This window comes from Siphateles boraxobius, unplaced genomic scaffold (genome assembly GCF_051911475.1).
Source record: "Siphateles boraxobius isolate OS27281-9 unplaced genomic scaffold, OSU_SipBor_1 9, whole genome shotgun sequence".
Classification (NCBI taxonomy): domain Eukaryota; kingdom Metazoa; phylum Chordata; class Actinopteri; order Cypriniformes; family Leuciscidae; genus Siphateles; species Siphateles boraxobius.
The window spans coordinates 31,634,224-31,661,192 of record NW_027509219.1 but is presented as its reverse complement, the minus strand read 5'-3'; the positions used below and the strand labels follow the sequence as shown (position 1 = coordinate 31,661,192).

The window sequence follows — 26,969 nt, the reverse complement described above, 5'->3', positions numbered from 1 at the left end:
ATCATATGACCTCTTATCATCTCAGCCCAATAATAGTTGCTAAACATTTCCTGGAAGTAAGTCTTGCATATGCATGAGTGAACTTGTGACTCAGAGTGTCCAATTTGCTTGTCTGAAGAACTGGTGAGTGCATTGTTGTTGGATCAAGCTCAATTTGGACGAAGATTAGAGAGCACATTTGTGTAATCAGAGTTTTTTTTAGTGTGTTTGCTACAACAAAAGCATGGAGAAACAACTACAGCGAGAACTGAACAGCTTGGCAGGGACAAGGTTGTGATTGGGCATAATTGGCAACCGCAAGCATTTATGATCAGAATTGTACCCACAACAAAGCACAAAACCTGTGCACATTTTTTCCTTTAGCAAACAAATGCAGTTTTTCATCCTGAAACAGCTCCAACTTCCTCCCAAGAGGGTAATTCTTGGTGGCTCCCTCATAGTGCAATATTAGACAAGTCTGAGAACACATGGCTTTCTGGCATTGGACACCCTGCCCAAGAATGAGAGAATCTCTGTGACGAATGGTGTGATTTGCTCCCCTGGTGTAAGCTTTTTTGAGAGGGCTATCTTGCTCCCTATGTCCTCGGGTTCCACAAGACTCAAATCCCTTCCTACATGGTTCTTATGTTTGAAATGAAATGAAAAGCGGACATATTGTTCTCAGTGCATGTAGAGGCTTTTTTTCTCTTTTGTAAGGTGAAATGGGAAATTGATTTTATGAGAGTCGACCGAGTGACAGACTAATAAAGCTTTTTTTTAGCTCTTCCCTAATGGAACAAGACAACATAGTCAGAGGGATTCTACATGGCTTCTACGGTTCAGTGTACTCTGGTTAAGACCCTAAGAGAAGCTGTTTTGAATGTCATATTACAATTTGTGCCCCTTTATCCCATCTGTGGTGCATTATTGAGCTGTAAAGAGCCCGTACTTCATTTGTGAACAAAGCTCGTAATGATCGCCGATTGATCTTAATCGATCTGCTTTGCAAAAACAAAAAACATTCAAGAGAGACCATTGGGAAATAAAACCACAAATGAGATCTTTTTAATCTCATCTGATTCTTGTAGGCAGCAACGGGAGAACAAATTTCTGCTTTGCTTTTGTTTATCATAGATATGAACTGAACCCTTTCTCCACATGATCTGAGCTGCTCTCTACTTTCAGTTTACAACTCTATAGACTTAATATACTTAAAATTGACTACTTTTGTGTCTATTTTTATCAAAGTCCCTTTAAGCCAAGTCATTTCAGTTGGTGGCGATCTTTAAAATGCCTCTCTCAGGCAGCTATTTCAGTCATTGCAAGTACAGCTCCTATCTCTTTGAATGGGGAAACATTGAATTGTCCAAAGCTGTTCACCAAGCTTACGATTAAATTTCATATTTGAAATAACCAATAAAATCTGACAACAGCGGTCTCATTTATTTGGTTTCTAAATGCTCAAATCATTACAAAAAGCTGATTTTTTTTTAGGCTGGACTTTATAGACCTCTTTTTAAGTCTGAACTTATTGCACCATATTCTGCGTTGCACTTTCATAGTTTCATTCGTAGTAATATGACTGCACCATCTTTGTATATGGGCCATTCTACAGAATTGGTTCAAAGTCAGAGTTGGAAACATCTTGAATTTTCTTTTTTCTTTTTTGCACAAATTTTGTATGTATGCAATATCCAAGGTACAAATTTTTAGTAATTGTGCAGTTAATTTTAATTGCACATTTTCGGTAGTGACAGTAATGTTTTGGTAGCGACCACATCAATTTTACAGGAGGAAACGCATAACTTTACAGAAAAAACTCACATAATAAAACACTACTAAAACATGTTATCGAATTACATCCAAAAAAGTTTGCTTAATTGCAGAAAAAAGGTGTTTGGTAGTGACGTTCCTTAAAGTTTACACACCGATTTTCAGACTTTTGAACACATTCACCTCAAAATGATGGTACCTATCTACTATGAAAGAGAAGCTTTGAGAAAGAGGGACACGGGAATATATCCTGATCAAAAATGTAGGGGTGTGGTTAAAATCAGTCTCAGCCAATGGACTAAAACATACACTGTTTCGGTAGTCACATGAAAATGCGGGACACATTTTTTAAATATAAAGTTTCATGATTTACATAGAAAATATGAAATAAAGATTTTTTTTTAAAGAAATTTGATCTTTTCTTTTTAAAAAAATCTAAAAGATATTTGTAAAAACAACAATGGAAAAAAATTGCACAAATTATCTCAATATAATTCTCACAAGTGGGGTTCGGGACAGCCACCTCCCAATTAAAAGTACCCAATAAATGATGATTGTATATACAGTATATTAAGCTTACAGATCTATTGTGGATTCAATAGAGAAGGATCTTAGTAAACATCTAAGATTTGATTAGTTAAATGCTTTTTAAATGTGTTTTTTGGTTCTGGGACAGCAGTTTGCACCAATTTCGTAGTATGGTCCATATCTAAAAAGATTATAAAAAGATTTTATTTCTCCAAATGAATTTTAGGGGAAGCATCTGAGATGAAGTTGAGTTTGCATTTGGATATCAGATTGAAGTGATCGCATGAATACTAAGGCCTTACGTGTTTATTTGTAATTGATCAAAGAAAAAATACAGCTTTATTGTTCCTAAATCCGGCATTTCCAGTTCACAGTTGTCATGGAAATTCTGTAATCTCATTAACAGCGCCATTGCTAAGCCCCTAAGTTGATTTCTGCTCTTGTCAAATGCATATTTAAATTTTTTCGGGGATCCCATAAGCTGGTTATGATAAGATGTCAAAGTCATATTTGTATAATCTCATATTTAACTGTGTATGGTATACGAAACATAAACATGAAAGTCAGAAATACCTTCAAAGCAGAAAAATCACACTTACCGAAAATAAAATAAATCAGGCTCTGGTAAAACAAGCTTTTTGCTATAATAATAGTGTAGTTATGATATAGACATACCTCGATGATAATACCATGATATTCTTTATAATACCTTAGGGTACATGAATATAGTACTCAGTATATATACACAGTATATCAAAGTATTATGGTTTCACAATCTGATTACAACTTAGTACATAATGGTAAACATACATTAAAAATGGTGTAAGATTTACTTTTAAACTATTTTCACTCTCTGAAATTTCTCAAATGATTACAAAGAAACTACAAGTAAGGCATTGAATTAAACATGACATTTTGAAGTTGAAAGACTGAAATAGAATCTTAATTTATCTTAATTAAACATTGAAAAATCAGGTCACGGTGCCTATATTCAAAATGTTTCTCTATTGAATCTTTTCCAAACAGACTGAAATTCAAATTTCATTTAAAACATACAAAAACCATGAAGTGCATTTTAATTTCACAGGAAGTTATCCCATTGTGCTGTTGTGAATGACAGAAAGGTGTTAGACAATAGGCTGAGTCTGTGGGGACAGCTGTCGGTAGCCAACCCTCTAATTAAACACATGTGGAATAAAGTCTGAAACGAATGTGAAACAAAAGCAGAGGTACAGTGGATCTTCATTAAACGGACCTTTTTGCGTCTGTATGATGAGGGGCACAGCACCACGGCGAGTGATTATTCCAGTCTACAGATTGCTCGCTGAAGCGTGGACAAAGGCTCGACAGCCACCTCTTTCCATTTATCATGTTTTTGTTGTTTAAATATGCTTGGGACAGTTTCAAACAGCCATTTAGCCCATGTTTTACATACGAAAAGCCCGTTGTTTCACTGATATTTTTACACAGTCGATCATTAAAATGTGTTTGATGTGTCAGAACATCATGAAAATATCATGAGACAGATTGCAAACACAATGCTTGAGTTCTGGAAATTTCTTTGATGTTTGTGACGCCAAACACCTGTCGTTTGAGGATCTTTGTCTTTGTTAATTCAAGTCTTCATGTCAGGAATGAAGGTGTCCCAATTCGCATACTTCTGCTACACACTGAAAGTATGTGCTTTGCTTATGATTGTAAATTATATTTACATTACATAACATTTTTAGAATGTACATCTTTATGCATGCAAAAATATGCATAATAGATATTCTGTATCTATTATGCATATTTTTGCATGCATAAAGAACCTGTCTATTTATCAAAATGTGCTCAAACTAATTTATTTTTTGACAAATTTGAAATTTCAAGATATTTTTTACCCAAACTTGTATTATGCAAAATTATTGTTTTCATTTGAGATAATTTGACAACAATGTGTTTCACTAACCCTAACCATTTAAAGTGTGGTATATTTGAGTGAAACAGCTTCTTGAATAAGAAGAACATGTAGGGAGGGACTTGATTTTATCAACTTGGAATTGATTGGATGCTTGTGGTTTGCTATTGGTCGATCTCATGTGAGTGACATGTTGTCCCGCCCTCACACCAGTAAACACATCATCAGAGAAGAGAAGAGATGTTGCTGCAAGAGGGTGGGGAATTTCGATTAAAGATTACGAGAGCACATGCATTTTAAAGAAAATAATGATGTGCATGGATAGAACATTTAAAACGAATATGGCAATATACCATTATAAAAAAACAAGAATGGTCAATTTTGATTTCATAAAAACACAATGTATGTTGCACAGTATTTTTAGTATGTATTCCATTTCCAAACTGTTAATATCTAGCTAAATTCATTACCTTAAAGGATTAGATTACCGAAAAATAAAAATGTTGTCATCTTTTTCTTAAATCAAACATTATGTCGTTCCAAAACTGTATGACTTTCTCTCTTCTGCAAAAGAAGATGTTTTGAAGAGCGTCGGGGTACAAACAATGTTGCACCCCATTGACTCTCATTGAGTAGACTTAACAAAAATTTAGTAGAAATGACATAATTTTTCATCACCTTAAAGTCATTATTTAAGTTAAACTTAAATTAACTTGAAACCTTTACATATATTATTAATTACTGTACATTTAAAAACTCCAGTGACAGTATTATCTGTGTATTCGACACCATTTTTCTACGGCTGAAAAAATTAAAAATAGCACAGTCACAAATTCCACTTCTCATCCTCAAGGGGTTGTGGCTTTTGTCAGCCAAACAAAGCATGCACGAATGCACACTTCGAAATCCATCCTGGCACCTTTGGCTCACTGCTCTACTAACTATAATTTGGGATGCACTAATTCTAATCTCACATACTGTTTAGGACAGATAGTATGTAAATTGGGATGCAGCATGTGTTATCATTTCTCTGTTTTTAGCTCTGTCTTGACGCAAGAGGGGCAATATCTCGTGCTTTCCACGGTCAGGGCAAACGCGATCACAGCCGAGTTAAATGAGCTTTTACTTCACCCCACGGTAATGACTCTCTCTGTCAGACACTCACTTTAAAGACGGCACGTCCTTCCCGCTTAATAGACAGAGATGACACATCTATGAGCATGTAGACCTTTAATGCAATGCAGTGCTCCAGAGAGCATGCTGGGAGTCATACATGTACACACAAACACAAATCTCACGTCTTTCTCTGAGTCGCTCGGACATCTTTTTCTCAGACGGACACACATACACACTCTCATTTGGATTACAAAGCGGTCACAGACCTTCCAATGGAAGAGCCACATTAGCCCTCACAGACCACATGAACTGCAGTAAAAATCAGCACATCAGCAGTGCCGCAGTTGCATAATTGTGAATGTCGTTTCTGTGGCCGTTCTAGCTGGATGGGACGCGGTAGCAAACCGCATGTTTTTTTAATGATTAGACTTAGTGCTCTGGCTCATGAAACAGCTCCAGGTACTCAATTTTTAACAGCTCGTCTTTATGTGGCATACAACTCTGCAGAGATCCCTTGCTGACTCTTAGTTTTATGGGCCAGAGACCCAGATGCTTGTAGAACAGGAGTTTGATTGCCTCTTGCCAAAAGCATCAGATGAGATTATAAAACAATAGAACAGTGGAATTCACAGTATGTGGGACGGGGGACCTTTTTTGAACTCAACATGAGTATGTTGTTGTTTTATGACAACAAATGCGTTTCTTTAAACCTCGTGCCTAATTAGGTGAACCAAGCAAAACAAAATGTGGGAAATTCGAATATAATTATTTCAGATATTCTTTGGTGGACTCCTGAACTCCATTGAAATGCATTTTTAGTCCATCCAAAACTCATTGCAAATTATTTAGTGTTATGTAAATATATTCTAGAAGACCTCCAAAACAAAATTAGGCACCTTTAAAATAGCAAAATAGGGGCGTCTGCATTTGCATACTTGCAAAAAGTGCATTTCAGTCCTTATTCCATGAATAAGCTTTGGCCAAAAACATCCACTATGCAGACAAGTACTTTTTGTATCTAGTCACCTTCATTTACAGTATATAGCGCTTTTAACAGTAACAGAGATTGTTTTGGCTTTACAGCAGCTCTAGAATAAAGTAAATGTCCAGCTAAAGTTAGTTTTGATTGATTAAATCACTTCCGTTGCAAAGATCATTAGTTATTAACTTAGGGGCAACTGACACGACACCGTTCTAACAGAAAACACTCAACACGCTCCGGCCCACTCATCCACACTATACAGTGCCTGGTGGCTCGAGAACCCAAACCCTGAAATAGATTCCAAGGTGCAAGCCTTGAAATTTTTTTGAAAAAAAAAGGTTATCTCTGTGCAAACCTCAAAAATGCAAACCCGCGAAAACGCAGGCGGTGTACACATGCGCATCACATGTTCAGTGTATAGGTATGCGTGTTTGAATATATATGTGCGCAGGCGTGTAGTCCTTCTTTACAAATCAACTCTCAACAAACTATTTGTCTGGCCTTAAAAATGTATAATAAAGAATTATTTATCGCTTCTGGGTAGCCATGTGAACCAGAATTATCCCGACAACGTTTTATCTGTGCAGAGGTAAGGGGAAGGAGAAGGGGGCCTTCACTGGGGAGAGACTACTTGACACTTCAGGACTGTGTTGTCGTCGTGTCCAGGCGCTGGTCCTTCATCAGATCCGGATACGGCCTGGATCCGGCAGACTGCGGTAAACCTCGGGATAAACAAAGAGACTAATATTAGCGTAAACGCCAATCTTCTTATGATGTAACAAGTACATCAGGATTTATGGGAAGTGTTCCTGGTTCCGGCTGACCTAATCTATGCAGCCTAACATTAAATTATAGAAGTCTATAATGTGTTATGTGTATGCTAGGTCAAAGAGATGTGTTTTTAGTCTATATTTGAACTGAATTTACTTAATCTAGAATCTACTTAACCCGCATGTTGCTATCAAATCTCAAGATTTAAGGGGGCACTAGATTTCTCTTTAAATACATGTGACATTAAACCTTTTTATTTTATAGCGTTTTATTATTTGGTTACAGTAGCTGCTAGAAACATGTCAAAAGTTTATCTTTACAAACTTAATACAAAATACAAAACTTGCTCAGCATGATTTTCTTCAAACTATTACAGTTCAGCTGAAAGAGAAAATAACATTTACTGCAAACATTTTATCCTCCATTTAAAAGTTTAAAAGCTTGTTTATTTTGCTACCCTAATGTTGTACCCCATGTGCTAACAGAAGCACATGACAGGATCACATGACGGGATATTGGAATCACGTGACAAACAAGAAGCATGACTATGAAAACTACAAAATAAAATACATAAAAACATAAACATGAACCAAAAACCAAACGTGACACCTAAATATGCACATTGCACAATTTACCATAAGCTTTTCCCCTTTCTGCCATCAGAACAGACCTGCAACCCACCAGTTGAGAACCACTGGTTTGATGCATGTTTTTGCACCCCTTGCGGCAAATCGTTCTTGCATCGTGGCATGAATTGTCTTCTGATGCGTAAAATTGAGCTTGCGTATTTAGAAGGGTTGTGTTTACGTACTTGCGTAAGCGTGTTTCTGGCCTTAATTACTCTGTCTTTGCCCTGGGCCGTTAAACCGAGTCTGGGGGTCTAGAAAACACATCAGGCTCTTAGCTGCAAAATTAGAGGACGTTTTGGTACAATAAGCTGCTGGCTTCCGTTCATAAAACTCAAATTGAGTTTGTAAGAGAAAGTGAAAGCAAATCACCAGGGCAAATGTTTGACAGTAAGAGTTTTGAGGACCGAAATCACTTTAGCATGTGTGAGCATTAGTCATTTAGAAATTGCATGCAATGGGTCAATGGAGAGATTATATTTTGATCTAAGATTGCTACAGGTTTCTTTGTGAATAAATAATTATTGCATTAGTTGATCTAAAGAATCTAAGTGTCTACAGGCACCTTAGCTGTCAGAGTTTCCTCTAATTGCCTTTTTTGTGAGTTAAATGGTCAGTAATTGCACTGATGTCTGTGGCAGTTAATTCTACTGAGAAAATTGTGGCTATTTTTTGTTGAACTTTAGGGAATGCTTTTATGTGAACTTTTTCGTGTCAGTTGCTATTATTATGCATCGAGACACTGAATTATCAGGCTGTCAGCAATACAATTTTCACTTACCAGTGTGAAGTACATCGGTTTCTCCTTATTGAATGATGCATTTGTGTGAAATCACCCTTATAGGTCTATTAGTTGGTTATAGTTGCACAGCATGCACAATACACTGAACGAAGATTCTGGATTCGGTGAAATGCTGTTAGTTTTAACTTGTATCGATCTGTTTAGATAAAATGCATTTTCCATAGAAGTTCGTGCAAAGTTATATCCAGTATTTCAATGCCTGTTATGAGCATGTGAAGCCAGTAAACATGTAAACCTTCTATGTTTTCATAGAGGAAAATCCAAACAAAGGCATTATGTCAGAAGTTCATCCGCCAAACAGTCCCACCTCTTAAAGGATTATTACAACTTTGCAGCTCAAAAAACACATTTTGAATGGAAGAATTAATATAAGTGCTTCAACAAAAAGCTGCACGTTTGTGCTTTCAAAAATTTCAATGAATGTTCATTTATAATAAATGTTTTTTTTTTTTTTTTGCTTGTTTTTACAAACCGAGGGATGAGTTGAATTATTTCTGTGGTAAAGGACCACACTGCACAGATGCTGTTGAAAGAGCTGAACTTGAATTGAACCTGGAACATTCCTTTAAGGAAATAGGCTAAAAGCTCACTTCATTTCATGCCAGCGGAAACCATTTGCTCAGATGTTCAAGAATAGTGTGTCGGATTTGGTAAACCTATGGTAAATATGTCTCTCCCTCCGCCAAGCGTCTATCCAGCGGACAGAAAGACACCACTAGACGATATCATGGTAAACATTGTTCAAATATTGAGATGACTTTGAATATACAAGATTTAAATGTGCTTTGTAACACTACTTTTTTGGTTTTATTTATAACAACTGATTATTTCTTGAAATTCCTCTTCTCAGGTCATTTTTAATACAAGAGTCGCAAGACAACAGCGGTTGCGTTTTTATGAAACAAGAGTATGCGGTGTATCACCTTATACATGATGAATTCAGTTAATTCAATAAAGGATTCATCAGACTGAATCATCAAACATTATCAGACAGAGTTAGTACCGTAAGTCTTTTTGATTGAGTCATTAAAAGGAGTGACTCAAAAGATTAATTTGTTCTTGAATCAGATTACACTGGTTTTATGATTTGTTTTTGATTCACTAAAATTGGTACGACACCACAATGTCGTAAATACCAGTGGGGAGCTCAGGATTTTGTTTAAGCCCCGATCTGTACGAGTTGGGGGCGTGTCACTGAGAACATGGCGGAATCAATGGATGCAACGTCTGTTTTTGATGGTAAATTTTAATTGAGTTTCAATGTTAACTCATCCTAGAAACTGTTATTTATCATGATCATCATTAATCTTGTTATAAGCAGCAAGTTAATGAATTACAACAGAAAATGCTTACAGTTTACGGTTTACATTGGCTTTATAAGTTTATTAAGAACATAAAAAGAAAAACACACCCGATATGCATCTTTGTTCTTCATTTTCTATAAGCAGTTAACAAACCTTGCTGTATTTTTATGTATTTAATTAAAAGAAGGTACACCGCCATCTTGCTCCGACGAAACTGACTTGAACGCACCTCACGTCGTAAACACGACTTCCCACCTCGTACGTAAGAACTTCCCAGGAGGACTTGAACGCACCAAATTAACTGCTTGAAAAGATTTGAATTTGAATTTGTTTATGAATTGGACGACAATGGTCACTGTGTTGGTCTATGTGTTTGTTACTGTGTGCAATGTGCTAATGTGTGTTTTTTGTGTGGTTGCTTGTTAGTCTGCTCAAAAGTCTCTACGATTTTAGTTTTTTGTATCACATTTTTTTAGGTAAAAACATGCGCCGCCATTTTTAACTTGAATGTGCAAGTTTTCTGGTGTCAGCCACTCCCAGTTTGAAATGGCAACCTGGTTTTTATTTTCATATTTTTTAAATTAACTATCATACACAGACTGGGTTGTAGTGCAAGTTTTAACATTTACTGCATTTGTTACTCTTCTGTCAAGTGTGGTGGTTGACAAGAAATGCATAACGCAGAATTCTAACAAAGATACTTTAATTAATAAACAGGAAAATGCATGAATAATAATCACACTAACCACACTAAGGGTAGGTTTACGCGACACCGCTATCAACTAAAAACGGAAAACTTTTTATGTGTTTTTGCCGTACATTTACATGACAACAGGGTTTTGGCAGCCTGAAAAGCAAGCTTTTGAAATCGGGTTTTAAAGTGCAAGTTACTGTAAACTTGCGTATTATGTGTTCAGTTTATAGGCGCGTAATGTTTCTTTACAAAGTGACATCACCATCTACTAGCCTGGCATGAATAATACAGTGTTTTTAGTCGTTTTTGCAGATCCATGTGAAAGAGGATTGGTTTGACAATGTATTTTTATGGGAAAAAAAACAAAGAAAAACTTTTTAGTACATAGTTATCGTGTAAACATTAATTCCTTAATCATGACGTGAACCGACAGAGGATTAAACAAAACAGGAGAATAGATTCATAGGTAACAAACAGGGAGTACATATTCTGCATTCACGCCATGCCGTAATTACCGTAATTAAAGCTTTGCATGCTTTCGAATTGCTCTCGCGTTACTTTGATGTCATGCACCGATCGGTCTGCACAGCGCCACTTCAAGTTGAACTCACAAGCCCATGAAGGCTTTTTACGGTTCAGAATCGTTACGGTAATTACGACATGGCTTGAATGCACCTTCAGTAATCATGGAAACGAGAACTGAACTGAAAGGAAACACATGAACAAAAATACAATAAAACATAACATGACCATGCAATCTTCTAGTTATTTACCTAAAGTGGCTCATGAAATCAGAAGTCTTACACATTCACAGTAAATAACTTACTGAACTTAAGGTTGAAATAATAGTCTTTCAGTGACTAATGATTTTTTTCTACTTGTTTTATCATCTGCTAAGCTAAAATTCATTTAATCACTTGGAAATTTGAGGAATCATTCATGTCTGTATTTATTGTTTAAATCTCTAACCTTGAGTATGAGCATTAGTTTGCAAAAACCTCTAATAGGGTATATCCAGGGGGCAAATATCATAATAAACAATGTTTGGATGTTTACAGTTATGATTTGTGACAATCCTTTTTTTTGAAGATTATTTATAGCAATAAATGTAGTCAAGCTCTTTATTAACCATGAAACTTCTACATTTTAAAAATAAATATCTTATGTAGTGTTGGTAAACTTCACAAGCTTGAAAAGTGAAGTTTTTGATAAACATGCTGAGCATTTTCTTTATCATATGTTTGTTTGTAGAGCAGAAGTCTTGGCTCAAAGCTTCTAATTAACTGCCGTGTCTAATTAATCAAGAAAATTGCAGCTCTAGGCTCCTGCCAATGATTCATGAATGCGCTTTCAGCAAAGGGTATTTAAGAGTTGTCTCAAACTTCATGCGAACTGTATTCGGGTCATTTGAGGAAGACCAGTGGCGACATCATGATGGATTGATTTGTTGTTGTAGAAAAAGACAGACAACAGATCAACTCCTTGAGGACAGTTGTACTGCTGCTCTTTCATCTGGAAACTTATTAGGATTATTCCATTGAAGTATCCACTTTGTTTCTTTTTCTCCACTTTTTCTTCCTTCCTTGCTTAGCTTAATTTAACTTCAAATATGGCATTCTCGACTATGAATGAATATTGGTTGAATTTTATGACAAATAGCTTGTGATCTTCCTCATTTGCTTGTCATTTTGGATAAAAGCATCTGCTAAATGAATACATGTAATGTCTCAGATGTTTCTCCTTAAAGTCCTTTGTTAGCAGACAATTGTTGACCTACAGTAAGAGCTATAAAAATAAATGTGGATAGGAATTCATATCATTTGCTGTTGGAAGTATTTGATACGAAATTAGTGATATCTCTGACTTGTTGTTTTGTCAAACTTGAGCAAGATTTGCGATATCTTTTAAAGGAGATACATGGGATTACGTGAGACCTTTTTCCTCAATAGGGACATCTAAAAAGTGACAGACAGACAGAATCGCTACATGATGTTTCTGATATCACAAACTACCTTGTAACCAATCATGTCAACGTATGATCGTCAATGAGTGGATCTCTGTGCTGATGCGAGTGGGTGGAGGCGGGGCTAATTTGCATATTCATATATTCATAGAACCACGTATACTAAATGAGGCAAGGGTGTAGAGTTGCATTCAAGCTATTTTAAGGCATGAAGAATTTTTTTAAGGAAAATACACTTAAATATGTCATTTTGGTGATGAGATATGAGTTTTAAGGGATAAAATGATTGACTACAGGTGGAGTTTAACTAATGACAAATTGTAATTTTTTAAGAATAATCTTACCTTTTGGTTTTGGTTATCTTCTGGTTTGTACTTTTCAAGTACTCTCATAGTAATCTGTTGTGCACCAAAAAATAACAAATAATGCCATGTGAAAGAGGTCCATATAACTTGTGCACTATATTCTAAGACTAGTGTTGAAAGCCACAACAACCTAAATGTCAGAATTTCATGTCTCAAAGCTATTGTATGGCTTTCCCAATACCTGGAAAATACAGTAGTCAACATTTGAAGTGGATTAAAAAAGTTAATCAAAGCTGCCCTTAGACAAGAACGGGTATTGTTGTAATTCATGTATAACTTTGATGAAAGTTTTTTGATTCCACTTCAAATGTTGACTACTGTAGTACAAGAGGGGTATGAACCTCTCCGTTTGCATTACCCAGAAAATTTAAAGATACAAAATTTAAGAAAACACAAGTTTAGAAAAATTTGTAAATAATGACAAAGCAGGAAATAAAGCCATAAAAAGTCAAATTCTGCCCTAACAGAACTGCTACACAGACTTCATAGTGTAAATTGTGCAGTAAAATTTTGCACCCCATTTTGGGGGGCTGATTCCCCAGCTCTGGCTCAGACAGAAGTATTTAATATTCTGCACTAGTGACTCCATAACAGCAACGTTCACCACCTCTCATCAGAGTCGTCACGATCCAAATCCAATCTTTTAATCACAGTAATGGCTGCTGTCTGCCCCTGATCTGTGTCCACGCACCCAACAAAAGCCCTAATTTCAATGATGTGCATGTAGTATATGTGTATGTTTGAATTTATGTGTGAATGCTTATGATTGTCGATCTGTTCGCCATTTGTAAGAAAATTCACCAAAGATATCAAAATTAAAGCTCTTCGATATGTCCTGTTCCTGATTTCGGTTTCAATAGGAAATACATCAGCACAGGACAGAATCAGATTGTGAAATCTGCGTCAATGCCATGTCCTCGTAACATGGCACCACCACAGTACTTTTTTGTAAAGGTCTGTAATCTGATTCATTTAATCAGTTCATTCGTAGAGTGTTCCATGACCTGAATTGGGTGTGTCAGATTTTTTACAGACACCTGTAATGTGCAGGATTCTGAAACGCTAGGTTAGTCTCATTTGCGGGGGCCGCAGGACATAATCAGTGTTAAATGAATTCTTCTCCTTCCCCCCTCCTGATCTCTGTATCTCTCCTCCTGTGCTTAACTTCATTTGACTAAAACCCCTCTTATCCTCACAGATAATCTGTCAAATGGATCGTTGATTCATCCATCTACCTGTTGTAAGTCTGCCCCTACGGCTCACCCACATGCCGAGACCTCGCTTACCTTCTGTGCATTAGCTGACACAATCGTTGCTCCACTTTGACTGCTATAATAAGAGGGAGTCGATCTAGGTTTATCAGTCACTGGGTTAACCGAGCGACCAATCATGATGAAACCAACAGCAGGCATCTGCATTTGCTCCAGACAAATGATGTAATAGTGCTGATAATTCACTACAACATTTTGTAGTGGCCTATGAAAGTATGAAGTACTATACTAACACTCATTTGAGCTAAAGCAACAACTTTTTTGTCACATTTTATTGGGGATTTAATTTGTTTTCAGCACGATGCATTACATTGATAATTAATACTATAGTTATTGATAATTGATAGTTATTTTGATCTTTCTATTTATCAAAGAATTCTGAATATAATGTATCATGGTTTCCACAAATATATTAAGCAACACAACGGATTTCAACATTGATAATAAGAAATATTTCTTGAGCAAAAAATCAGCATATTAGAATAATTTCTGAAGGATCATGTGACACTGATGTCTGGAGTAATGATGCTGAAAATTCAACTTTACCATCACAGGAATAAATTAAAAACGGTTATTTTTAATCATAATATTTTACAATATCACTGTTTTTACTGTATTTTCGATCAAATAAATGCAGCCTTCATAAGTCTTAATGTTTTTGAAAGATGTCTCACCAACTTTTGAACAGTTAATTTTTGAATAAATTTTTCTTAATCTATTTTTTTAAGCATACAATATCTGGTGAGGTTTATGCTTAAAGCTGCACTCCGTAACTTTTTTGGGTTAAAAATGATCCAAAATACATTTTTGAGTAAGTACATAACCAGCCAGTGTTCAGAAACGATCTGCTTGCCTTAGCTCGATTCAAAACGGAAAGCTTGTAATAATGTTTTTAATTCCAGTGGTTGTCAGGCTTGGTCTAGAAGTAGAGTCGGATTCAAATGCGAGTGAAACAAGTTTATTGAATTAATATCACATGTAGAACTAATATCAAATTAAATGTAAAACGGAGACGAAAAACCTGGGACACGAACAGAACCGGACTAGACCACTAAAACCCAACAATCTGATAACAAAGGATGGAAATCACAGACATCAAATAGCTGAGCTAGATGAGCCGCAGCTGGCGCTGAAGTGATCAAACAATCAGCAGACACACCCACAAGTAATCATCACACACACACACACACACACACACACACACACACACACACACACACACACACACACACACACACACACACACACACACACACACACACACACACACACACACAGGACAGAGAATGAGTCACTGAATCCATGAAACGTGACAGTGGTACTGCTGGATTTCCGCTGGAAATTCGAGCATGTCTTTGCGTCACATCTGTACTCATAAAGAAGGAGTCTCGGCTAGTAGAGGCTATATTGCGTGTGAGGATGTTGGAGGTGGAGATTTATAGCCTTTTCTCAAAGAACTTGATCTAATTAAACTTATCAATTTGATGGTGGATACAGAAAGGTTCAAACAACAATCACCAGTGACAACTGAAGATTCACCCGTTGTAAAATGCAAAAGACTTCGGAGTGGCTACAGAAAAAAAGAGACTGCAACCGGGCCCATGTTAAAAAAAGGATAATATCGTAAGGGCATTAGTCAAGCAATGCTGATGTTGTTAACATTAACAATTTGAGAACAAAGTATAATTTGCAAAGTTTAACGTGATGTGATAAGCGATCGTTAGATTTAATCTGCGCGGTTTACTGCAATGCTTTTTTCCCCTTAGTTGGTCAGAACAAAAGATGATGTTACTTACTTGTTCAGATTACATTTTCCAGTGAAAATTCTCATGTTGGTCATTCTTCCAAAAAGTAGAATCTGAGATTCTGAATCACAGTATTTACAACACTGGCGCGGCGACTGGCAGCCGCACATTCTCCTCAAAACATTGAATTCATCCGCGCTGTGCCGTAACGAGGCACAACCCACGTAAAGTTGATAATTCCGCGAATAACTGCAATTGCAGATTTCGAACAGAGATGGTGACCAAGAGGAAAAACTACAGACCGCAGCTTTAAAACAAGAAATATTTGCCAGAAGGGTTAAAAAAAACCTAATTAAAGAAATGCTCTTTGAAATTAAGTCTTATAATCACCTATATCTATTTATATCTATTTATCTTGTTTTAAAGATGTTTTGATATTTCTACTGGAAACCAGGACAAAAACACAGACTAAGAAAATGTTTGTTTTTTTGTGTACTTTTTCCTCCCACCTAGGGGAGTTAAGGAATTTAACTTATCTCCTTTTGTCTTCCAGATCCCCCAGATCAGTTACGCCTCCACAGCACCAGAGCTGAGCGACAATAACCGCTATGACTTCTTCTCTCGTGTGGTACCACCAGACTCATACCAGGCCCAAGCTATGGTGGACATTGTGAAGGCACTGGGCTGGAACTATGTGTCCACTTTAGCATCAGAGGGGAATTATGGTGAAAGTGGAGTAGATGCCTTCATTCAGATCTCTCGAGAGGCAGGTACAGTATCTGTACAGTTATCAAGCTTTGAAGCTTCTGGTCTGCTTGAGAGTCTATCGATGTAAAACACACTGCAGCATATATGATCCAGATTGGACTTTCCATTAATATGCTATCTTTCAAAAAGTTCCAAAGACTGAGACAGCTGCATGCATTTGTACCCATCTGCTGCCAGAAATTTATGCCGGTCATTAATATAAATAGAAAGTGAGTCACATTTTAGTCGAGAAAAATTTCAGCATCGGTGTCCATCTCTCTCTCTCTCTCTGACAAAGGAGGTCTGTGCATCGCTCAGTCCTTGAAGATCCCACGAGAGCCCAAACCAGGAGAGTTTGACAAGATCATTAAGAGACTAATGGAGACCCCCAATGCTCGAGGAGTCATCATCTTTGCCCATGAGGACGACATCAAGTAAGTGAATGATATGCTTAATGTATGTTTGATCAGCAGGACCGTATAGGAATATTCTGGGTTAACAGCTTGAATTCTATTAGCTGCATCTGTGGTATAATTTACGTATATCTTACGTTTTATTTTATGGAATGAATGAATGAATGAGGCATTTATATAGCACTTTCATATGTACTACTGTACATCCAAAGCACTTTACAATTGTATCAGGGAATCTCTCCTCAACCACCACCAGTGTAATGTAATGTAATGTAACTGGTAGAAAATTAAAGGGTAAGTTCACCCAAAATGTAATATTTTGACATCATTTACTCACCCTCATGTCGTTCCAAACCCATAAGCCTTTCACTCATTTTTGTAAGACAAATGAAGATATATTTTAATAATATCTGAGTGGTTTCTGTCTCTCCATTGACAGCTACGCAACTACCACTCTGACGCTTCAAAAAGTTCATAAAGAGATCGGATAAACTATTCTATATGAATTGAGCGGTTTAGTCCAAATTTTCTGAAGAGACACGATCGCTTTATATGATGAACAGATTGTATTTAGGCTTTTATTCAATAGGATTTTATATAAACATTCATCAATGCACACATCACTTGTGGTAAACGACTAAATTAAATCTGTTCATCATATAAAGCGAATGTGTCTGTTCAGCAAATTTGGACTAAACCACTCAATTCATATGGATTAGTTTCACAATCTCTTGAGCTTTTTGAACTTTTGAAGCATCAAAGTGGTAGTTGCGTAGCTGTTAATGGAGGGTCTGAAAGCTCTCAGATTTCATTAAAAATATCTTCATTTGTTTTCCGAAGATGAACAAAAGTTTTATGGGTTCGGAACGACATGAGGGTCAGTAAATGATGACAGAATTTTAGTTTTCAGGTGAATTAACCTTTTAACTCAGTCAAGTCAAGTCACATTTATTTATATAGCGCTTTTTACAATACAGATTGTTTCAAAGCAGTTTTACAGAGATAACAGGAAAATAATGCAACAAAGTTTGTTTCCAGAAGAAAATATCGTCACAGTCCAGCTTAAGCAAGTTCAATGATGTTTCATTTTTGTTTTAAAAAAGTTATTAATTTAGTTCATTTATATATATAGATAGCAGCTCTGGAGTAAACCGTAATGTCATCTTCCAGCTCAGTTCAGTTCTTGTATAATAGTGTCAATGCAGGCAGATCAATATTATTGTGGAATATTAAATTAAATGTTACATTTAATGTCCCCAAGCAACCCAAGCCAATGGCAATAAAGGTGGAAAAACAAGAGCTCAGAGCTCAACAGAGCTCTTGCCATGAGAAAAGCTTCAGCTACCTACCTTTAAAAAAAAAAAAAAAAAAATGTAAATATATTTTTATGTTTTTTTAAAGGAAACCATCTAATGCACTTACAATGGAAGTTTAGTGGACACTGTAAATAAATGTTTAAAAACAGCAACTACCAAATTATCTTAAAAGAATTTAAATCAACAATTTAAACTTGTATGTAAACAATAAAATAAGCTGAGAGAACTACACTTTTTTATTTGTTTTTCTGAAAGTATAATGAAATTAGCCAAAGCATTTTACAAACAAACATGCATCCATCTCAAGAGGAAGATTTCAAGTGCTTTAAGTTTTTACTTTTAAACTTACCATTAAGAGAGTTTGTGTGCTAGATTTGCACATGCATTTCTTCTTTCCTTTTTCCTTTTTTTTCTTTCTTTTTGTTTTTTTTACTAACTGTAGGAACGTCAACATGAAGCAACGTTAACAACCCATTGCAGTTCTTGAATGTATGTTTTCACTGTTTGACAGGATGTTGGTGGGAAGGCGTGAACAAATAAGAGAACTTGTTGATGTCAGCTGGAAAATAAAAAGTTGTTTGAAAGGCACATTTTGATTTCACTACAATACCGTGTCGTGCACTGATGACCAGGAAGGAGTGATAAGAAAGTAAAAAGGGCTAATTTTGATTTTATGTGGACTGAATGAATATTTTGTGTGTTTATTATTGTTTACAAGCATTGTTACACATTTATCTTTAGAATCTGCATATTTTGTCTTTAACAGGTGCATAATGTAAGTCTTTTTCCATAGTTTTTTTTTAATGATTCTGTCTGGAACAAACTGTTCGTTCCATCTGTCGCTGTGCAGCAGACTAATGTTGTCACAGATTTGATAATGGTTGACTGGTAATAAGGGTGGATTATTTGATATGATTGAACTTACTTTTAGTATTTGTGACATTTAGGGGAGATTTGTAAAATAAACCAAATACTAAATGCAACGTGCGTGCAATTAGAGAAAATGCCCTTTGATGTACTGATAAGACAATATGAGATGATACTTTGCTTTTGATATGCAATGCATCACACATGCTCCTGTATGCATGTAAATGGAGTTGGCTGCTGACCAACAAACCAGAAAAGGAAACAACAGCCACAGTTTTAGGCCAGAAACATGCATGATTAGCCAACGCATTGCAAGTGCATGGTCCTAATACATGTTACTATACAGTAACATGTCAGTGCCATTAAATGGGTTTTTATTCATATAGCTTGCTACATGTCACAGTTGAACTAAATATACCTGCTCAGCGTGATTATCTTTAAATTGTTGAGACTGTAATGGCAACAGTTCACCTGAAAAAATACTGTAGAAGACAGCTTTGTATTGCCCGCTTTAACACTGCGAATGAAACGTGTGCTTGCATTCTGTTATGAATTGCGTTCTGACACATTTCTGAAATGTATGTAAATGCATGCTAATGTGAAACCAAAATTGAATTCATATAGACATTATGTAGCTCCGCCTCTTTTCAGCGCTGCACTCGTTGTGTTCTGTCTTCCGGTTTGTATTTCCACAGCATTAAGTTAAGATCTTACAGATTTATGAATGAACCGCTTGTTTTAAAATCTTCCCGGTCTACTGACATTTGTTATGACATCCGCTTCAAACATTACAATGACCAGGATAACTGTCGTTAACTCTACAATAAGTAAATCCACTTCACCATGTAATTAATCTTCGACGGCGATGCCATAGAAATATACAGAGCTACCGCAAAAACAGAAGTTCAAACAAAAAAATGTATCTGGTCTATACAAATATATTGAAGTTCGTAAAAATAAAGAATGTAAGTAAAACCAGTAAAGGTTCTAAAGTATGATGTCATTATAGAACCTTTTTAATTTCCTCAAAGAATGTTTATTCTATTCCTATTCTTTTAACCTCTTATTCTTGTTGTTATTCTTTAGTTCCTTTGAAAAAATAATCTATTTATTGGTTCTTTAAATAACCTAGACACCAATACCAATAATGAAACATCAAAAACGTGTTTATTTACAAAGAACCATATCAACTTAAAGGCATAGTTCACCCAAAAATGATTTCTCATCATTTATTCTCCCTAATGTTGTTCCAAACCTGTATGACTTTCTTTTTTTCTGTGGAACGTAAAATATATTTTGAAGAATCTTGGTAACCAAACTGTTTTGGTTCCCATTGACTTCTATTGCATTGTCAAATAAATGCAGTGGAAGTCAATAGGAACTTAGTAACCAACATTCTTATAAGTATTTTCTTTTATGTTCCTCAGCAGAAAGAAAGTCATAATGGTCTGGAAGTAAATGATGAGAGAATTCTCATTTTTGGCTGGACTATCCCTTTCGGACTTCTATACAAAAAAGCTTTTTGATTAATGCTTCAGAACATCTATCACGGGTCCCGGTTGCAACAGAGACGAAACAGGATCTATGTGCAGCAGTCTTTTTTTTCAAGCAAAATCACACTAGCAGAAATACTCAGGACACTTAGAATTATATAACACAGAACAGAACAACCACTCTTACAGTGACGTCGACAGACAAGTAGACAGGATTAAACTCAAGCTTAAATACACAGGCAAACAAGAGGAACTAATGAGACTGATTAATAAGACACACCTGAACACAGTCAGTAACAATAGAAACAAATAGAGAGAACGAAGGAGAATTGATGTAATTGACAGATTAGAAGATTAACTGAGAAACTCACCAAAAAATGCTGAACACAAAACGTGACAGCATAATTGAAAAACTTTTATTTTTTTACATTGAACATCTCTGTGTTAATGTACATATATTCTGTTGTTACACTGGTTCTCAAATAACAAGGGAAGGCAGAATATCTCTTCATTTTAAATGATGATTGGAAATCTGAAGTGTGACGTGTATCCGCTGTGCTCTTTGGGCATCTCAGGAGTGTCACCCTTCACCCATGAAGTGCTAAAGCTGCCTGGGAAATGCCATCTTAGAAGGTGCTATAGTGTCAAAACTAAGCTGTCTGTATCATTTTATCTCTGAGCTTAGATGACCTTTTTATATATGATAAGAATGAATACAGTATTCAAGACATTGCACTCCTCCTGGTATAATTGCATTTTGCTTTTTCCATGTTTGAACTTGCAAATTCAGAAGTACCAAACAAACTCACTTCCTATTATTGTCAGCACTCAAAAGTGACGTTTTGCTGCGCTGTGTTTGGGTTTCTCAGTCTCTAATCTATATGGCTTGTTGCTGATGCTTTTTGACAGGGTTATGAGGTAGAGAACATCTATGCAGATGAAGTTCCCCTTCATTAAAGCACTCCTGTGAACACGAGCTGTCGCTCGCACTGCGTGAAGTGTCAACCACGTCTTCAAATGCATAACTGAATAGCTTAATTCATAATAACTTGGTTCCACTCTATCTAACAATTTGAGATATTTGAATTTCATGAAGGTCTTTTGATTTAGAGAGACTTTTATATATTTATACGTTATATTAATATTTCCTTATGCATGTAGGTGTACTTTAATACAATACTGGAGAACGTCCACAGTCTTTTTAATCCCCAAGTTTATTCCATATTTATGGACAAATTACATTTGTGTGCAAATGTAATAATTTAGGAAATTGGCCATTGGCAGTTGAGATGTTTAAGGGATTCTGTCAATATCGTTGACACATATATTCAGATTTTAATTAATCTGAATTTGGTCATGTTCTGGTTATGTAAGTGTCACTTTAAAAAAAAAAATTTGCATCAGCTCCAGTTTGGATACAGTCTTTGTAAATATTTCATATGGCACCAACATTTTGCAAAGGCTCCAAATGATGGCAACTTTGGATCAACATAAACAAAATTTTTTATTATTAATACAAAAATCTTCTGTGAAGCTGCTTTGAAGCCATATGTATTGTTAAATGTGCTATACAAATAAACTTGATTTGAATTGAAAAAACATACATAAACATAAATAAATAAATCTAAATAAATGACAAAATATTAATAAAAAGAATATAGATTAATTATGCAATTCATTAATTCATTTTCATATCTTTTTTTATTTGTTACATTTTAATTGTGTTATATAAACACATAATTCAGAATATACAAGTCAAGTCACATACATTTATATAGCGCTTTTTGCAATACAGATTGTTTCAAAGCAGCTTTACAGAGATAACAGGAAAATAATATGCAACAAAGTTTGTTTCCAGAAGAAAATAGCGTCACAGTCCAGCTTAACTAAGTTCAGTGATGTTTCATTTTTGTTTTAATTTCTTTTTATTAATTTACATTTATATATTATATATATATATAGCCGCTCTGGAGTAAACCGTGATGTCATCGTCCAGTTCAGTTCAGTTCTTGTATAATTGTGTCAATGCAGGCAGATCAATATTATTGTTGAATATTAAATTAAATGTTACATTTAATGACCCCAAATAAGCAAGCCAAGGGCAACAAATTCATAAGTGTATGTTCAAACAAAGGTAATTCTGAGTAATGTTAGACAGAGACGGGTTTAAAAAGTCTAATTTGACAAAACGTATTGAAAAGACAAAACACAAAAGAACACTAATGTACATAACAGAAGTGCAATGGGATGTTAACGCTGTTTCAAGTTGATGTTCTCCACATTTTCAATATATTTTGTAAATAATTTTCCGTATAAACAGTCTAACTGTGCTGTTGCTTGTCCAGGCAGGTCCTGGAGGCTGCGAGGAAGTCCAATTTGACTGGTCATTTTAAATTTGTGGGATCAGACAGCTGGGGTGCCAAGAGCTCTCCTATCCTGGACCAGGAGGAAGTGGCTGAGGGTGCCGTCACCATTCTGCCCAAGAGAGCATCTATTGATGGTTTGAAATATTATATGCATATTTTAAGTCGCCATAAAATAAATGCATGTTACTTAACGATCATTTGTGCTTCTATTATTTTTATAAGAAAATTGTTCTTCCTGTGATATGCTCACATGGTGTCTGCGATGTATTCAAGGCAATTTGCATTGCTCACTTTTCACAATCGAATTAGATACTGATAATTATCTCCTACATTTCTTTCTAGTCCAATAGCTATTTCACTCAGAATTGTCACAATATGGTAGTAAAGTTGGTTGCAACTTCGATTTCCGACTTGTACACTACCGTTCAAAAGTATGGGCTCAGTAAGATTTCTTTTAAAGAAATTAATACTTGATCAAAGGTGACAGTACAGACATTTATAATGTTACTAAAGTTTTCCATTTCAAATAAATTCTGTTAATAAGAGAGATTTCTTTCAAAAACATTAAAAAATCATCCCCAAACTTTTGAACGGTAGTGTATCTTACAATTGTACTTAATTCTACTCTACTTAATTCTACTATAAACATAAAATTCTTAATTTTTCTGCTTTTCGATCAGGGTTTGACCAGTACTTCATCACTCGATCCCTGGAGAACAATCGCAGGAATATCTGGTTCGCTGAATTCTGGGAGGACGACTTTAGGTGCAAACTGACACGTCCAGGTATCAAGATTGACCCAGAAAAGAAGAAATGCACAGGTGAGAGCTCCTGATAGCCGTGTGCAAGTTAACTGATGTTTGGAGCAATGACAGGTGACCTTAAAATGTCTTGGTCTTACTTATTAAAAGGTCTTCTGTCTTGCTTATCATTCACCTACTCTTTTCATTCAACATTTCTTTCTCTCTCTGTCTTTCAGGAGAAGAAAGGATCAATCGTGATTCTCATTACGAGCAAGAGGGCAAGGTTCAGTTTGTCATTGATGCGGTGTATGCCATGGCTCATGCTTTGCACAACATGCACCAGGATCTGTGTCTGGGAGCCACAGGTGTTTGTGATAAAATGGACCCAGTGGAGGGACGTTTGCTGCTTAGCTACATCCGCGCCGTCAACTTCAATGGTGAGTTGACACACTTGATCAGAATCACTGAAGACGAGACCTGACTGGCATCAGAAATGCCCTTAGACAATGCCAAAAGATGTCAAAGGTCCAAACTAAACCCCATATAGAGCTTTAGTTTTGCATCGCAGGCTCATGAGCAAAAAGGTAATGCATATTGACATGGGTCTGCCCTGGGATATTTGAAAACTTTATCCACAAATTAAAATTCTGTTATGTTCTCATTGCTATGCTTCATTTCAAACCTGTATACAGTAACTTTAGTTACTGTGGAGAAAATGTATTTGTTGTATGCCTCATTTTTAAGTGAAGGGTAAGAGCACTTTCAAGCTCAAAAATGTATTGTGCTGTAGAAGTAGTTTAAACTGCCATTTGCAAAAAATCACAGAAAAGTTGTGGTCGCAAACATTCGGATATTTGATCAAAAATACTGTAAAAACAGTAATAATGGGAAATATTACAATTCTATAATATTTTAGTCCTAAAAAGTCTTCTATATTAATATATTTTGAAATGTAACTCATTCCAGTGATGGCCAAGCTGAATTTTCAGCATCATTACCGCAGTCTTCAGAAATCATTCTAATATGCTGATTTACTTCTTATGTGTCACGGTGTGGTGCAGGCAGAAGAAGACGAGGGAGAATCAAAAGTTCCAATGCAAGCTTTTACTAACAATAATATTCAGACAGGTAGCCGGTTCTCACACACTTAGTAGGGTGGAGATCAAACAATGAACAAGGTAACACACAGGGCTTAAATACATTGGGAAACAGATCAGGGAAACGAGACACAGCTGACAAGACTAACGAGGTAACAGGTGAGACAGATGAACTAATGAGGGTTATCATGGAAACAAATGACTGGTGGGAAAACAGAACAAAGGAAGACGTGTGACTAATGAAAATACAAACAAACACTGACACATGACATTATGAAACATTTTTTATCAATGCTAAAAAAAAGTTGCAGCCTAATATTTTTTTTGTGGTACATTATTCATTATTTTTTAGAGAGCCCAAAAGAACAGCATTTATGTGAAATAGAAATATTTTGCAACATAATGCATTTACTGTCACTTTTGATACATTTATTGTCTCATTTAATGCTGAATAAAAGTATTAATTTCTTAAAAAAAAAAAAATCTTACTGACCCCAAACATTTAAATGGTAGTGTATATCCTTACAGACAACATACAAATATCAACTCTTTTAATTATTTAATTTAAAAAAAGCATATTGTCTACAATTCATGGGAGCATGTTATTCCAAAGTGATTTCGATTTTTTCACTTCTAAAATGACATTTATTTTCTATTGATGTAACCAAGGCAGTGTAGTTAATAAGGCAACTAATATTAATCAGTAATATACTTTTCACGATCCAATCAAATCCTGAAAGATGAAATCAAGCCCCGCCCTACATTATTATATGCAGAATATTCAGTTTAGTTTTGCAATATGTCACAATATTTAAGTTAAATGTGTTGCGAATGACTGTTCTTGTTGCAATTCAATACAGAATGTGCTTAGTACTTCACAGTACCAGTGTGGCCTCGTAGTTCAGTATAGTTTGAAAAAAGAAGAACAGTCTCTTTAAAAATGGCAAAATTCTGCCAAGTAAATCTAACTTTTCTTTGGTGTTGTGAAGCTGTCCATGAAAGAATTCCCATTAAATCACTTTCTCAAGAGTGACTGTCATCTTGCAAACATTTAGTTGGGAGCTCGCCTGGAGGGAATTGGCTGAACAAGCAATATGCATTATTGTGAAGGAGAAAATCAGTCCTTTTTTCTACGCCAGAATTTCAAATGAAGCTGTCTTCCGCCTATGCAGGAAAGGACAAACAAGCAAAAGACAAATCCTCATCCATCCAGGGCTAACTGAAGCAGGTTATGAGTGTTCTTGCTTCGTTGGAGGAAGGGATCTAATGACTGAACTAACAACATATTCAGGTTGACAAAGACGGACTCAAAGCACTCACAATCAGAGCTGAATGTTTGTCCATAGTGCATTCAGAGTTTACCATTCAAATATAATCATGGACTAAAAACAGATATTGCTGCATGTAATATGCAGCAGGATAAAGAATGCATGAATGGAGCATCTACACTATATGACAGATGGTTGTAGAGCGAAGTGAAGATGTTTAGTGTCTCAGTGGATAAGGAGTGACAGGAAGAGGAGCTAGAACGTCTCTTTATTATATATCTAGCTGTGATCACGCTCATCCTCTCAGCTATAATTTACAATCACCTCTGTAATGTATTTCTTTAAAGACCCAATGAAATCAGAATACTTTTTTTTGGCTTTTTGGATCATCTTCTTTAAGGCTGACAAAAGTAACAATATGCGTTTTAAACTTGCAATATTTCTCTTTCAGGAAACAGATCAAGATTATCAGCTTGCATAATAAAATGAGATGAGCCCATTGTCATTCCCCAACTTGCTATATTTAATAAAGATGCGAAAGACTGAAAAATGAAAGCAAAACAATCAAATAAAATAAGTTGAATTTGTTTTTGGAAAATAATGACATTTATTGTGTTTTTTGTTGTATGATAACATATGAATGTTTCTTTTTTGATTATCAGGTAGCGCCGGCACTGCCGTTCTGTTTAATGAAAACGGTGATGCTCCTGGACGCTATGACATCTTTCAGTACCAGATGACCAACACTTCTAGTCCAGGATACAGAGTCATCGGCCAGTGGACCAATAACCTGCGACTCAACGTAAATTGACTTCAATTGCTCATTAGCATACAGATAAA

General features: G+C 35.7%; 1 protein-coding gene across 1 annotated transcript in view; it reads left to right on the top strand.

The window, feature by feature from the left end:
- The window catches only part of grm6a (glutamate receptor, metabotropic 6a), a 50,239-nt gene that overhangs the window by 9,570 nt on the left and 13,700 nt on the right, over positions 1-26,969 (top strand). Inside the window, exons 3-8 of the mRNA XM_077223567.1 lie at positions 16,373-16,589; positions 16,865-17,000; positions 23,001-23,155; positions 23,702-23,842; positions 24,001-24,201; positions 26,792-26,931. Of these exons, the coding sequence (XP_077079682.1) occupies positions 16,373-16,589; positions 16,865-17,000; positions 23,001-23,155; positions 23,702-23,842; positions 24,001-24,201; positions 26,792-26,931 (990 nt within the window). The remainder of the gene's footprint in view (positions 1-16,372; positions 16,590-16,864; positions 17,001-23,000; positions 23,156-23,701; positions 23,843-24,000; positions 24,202-26,791; positions 26,932-26,969) is intronic.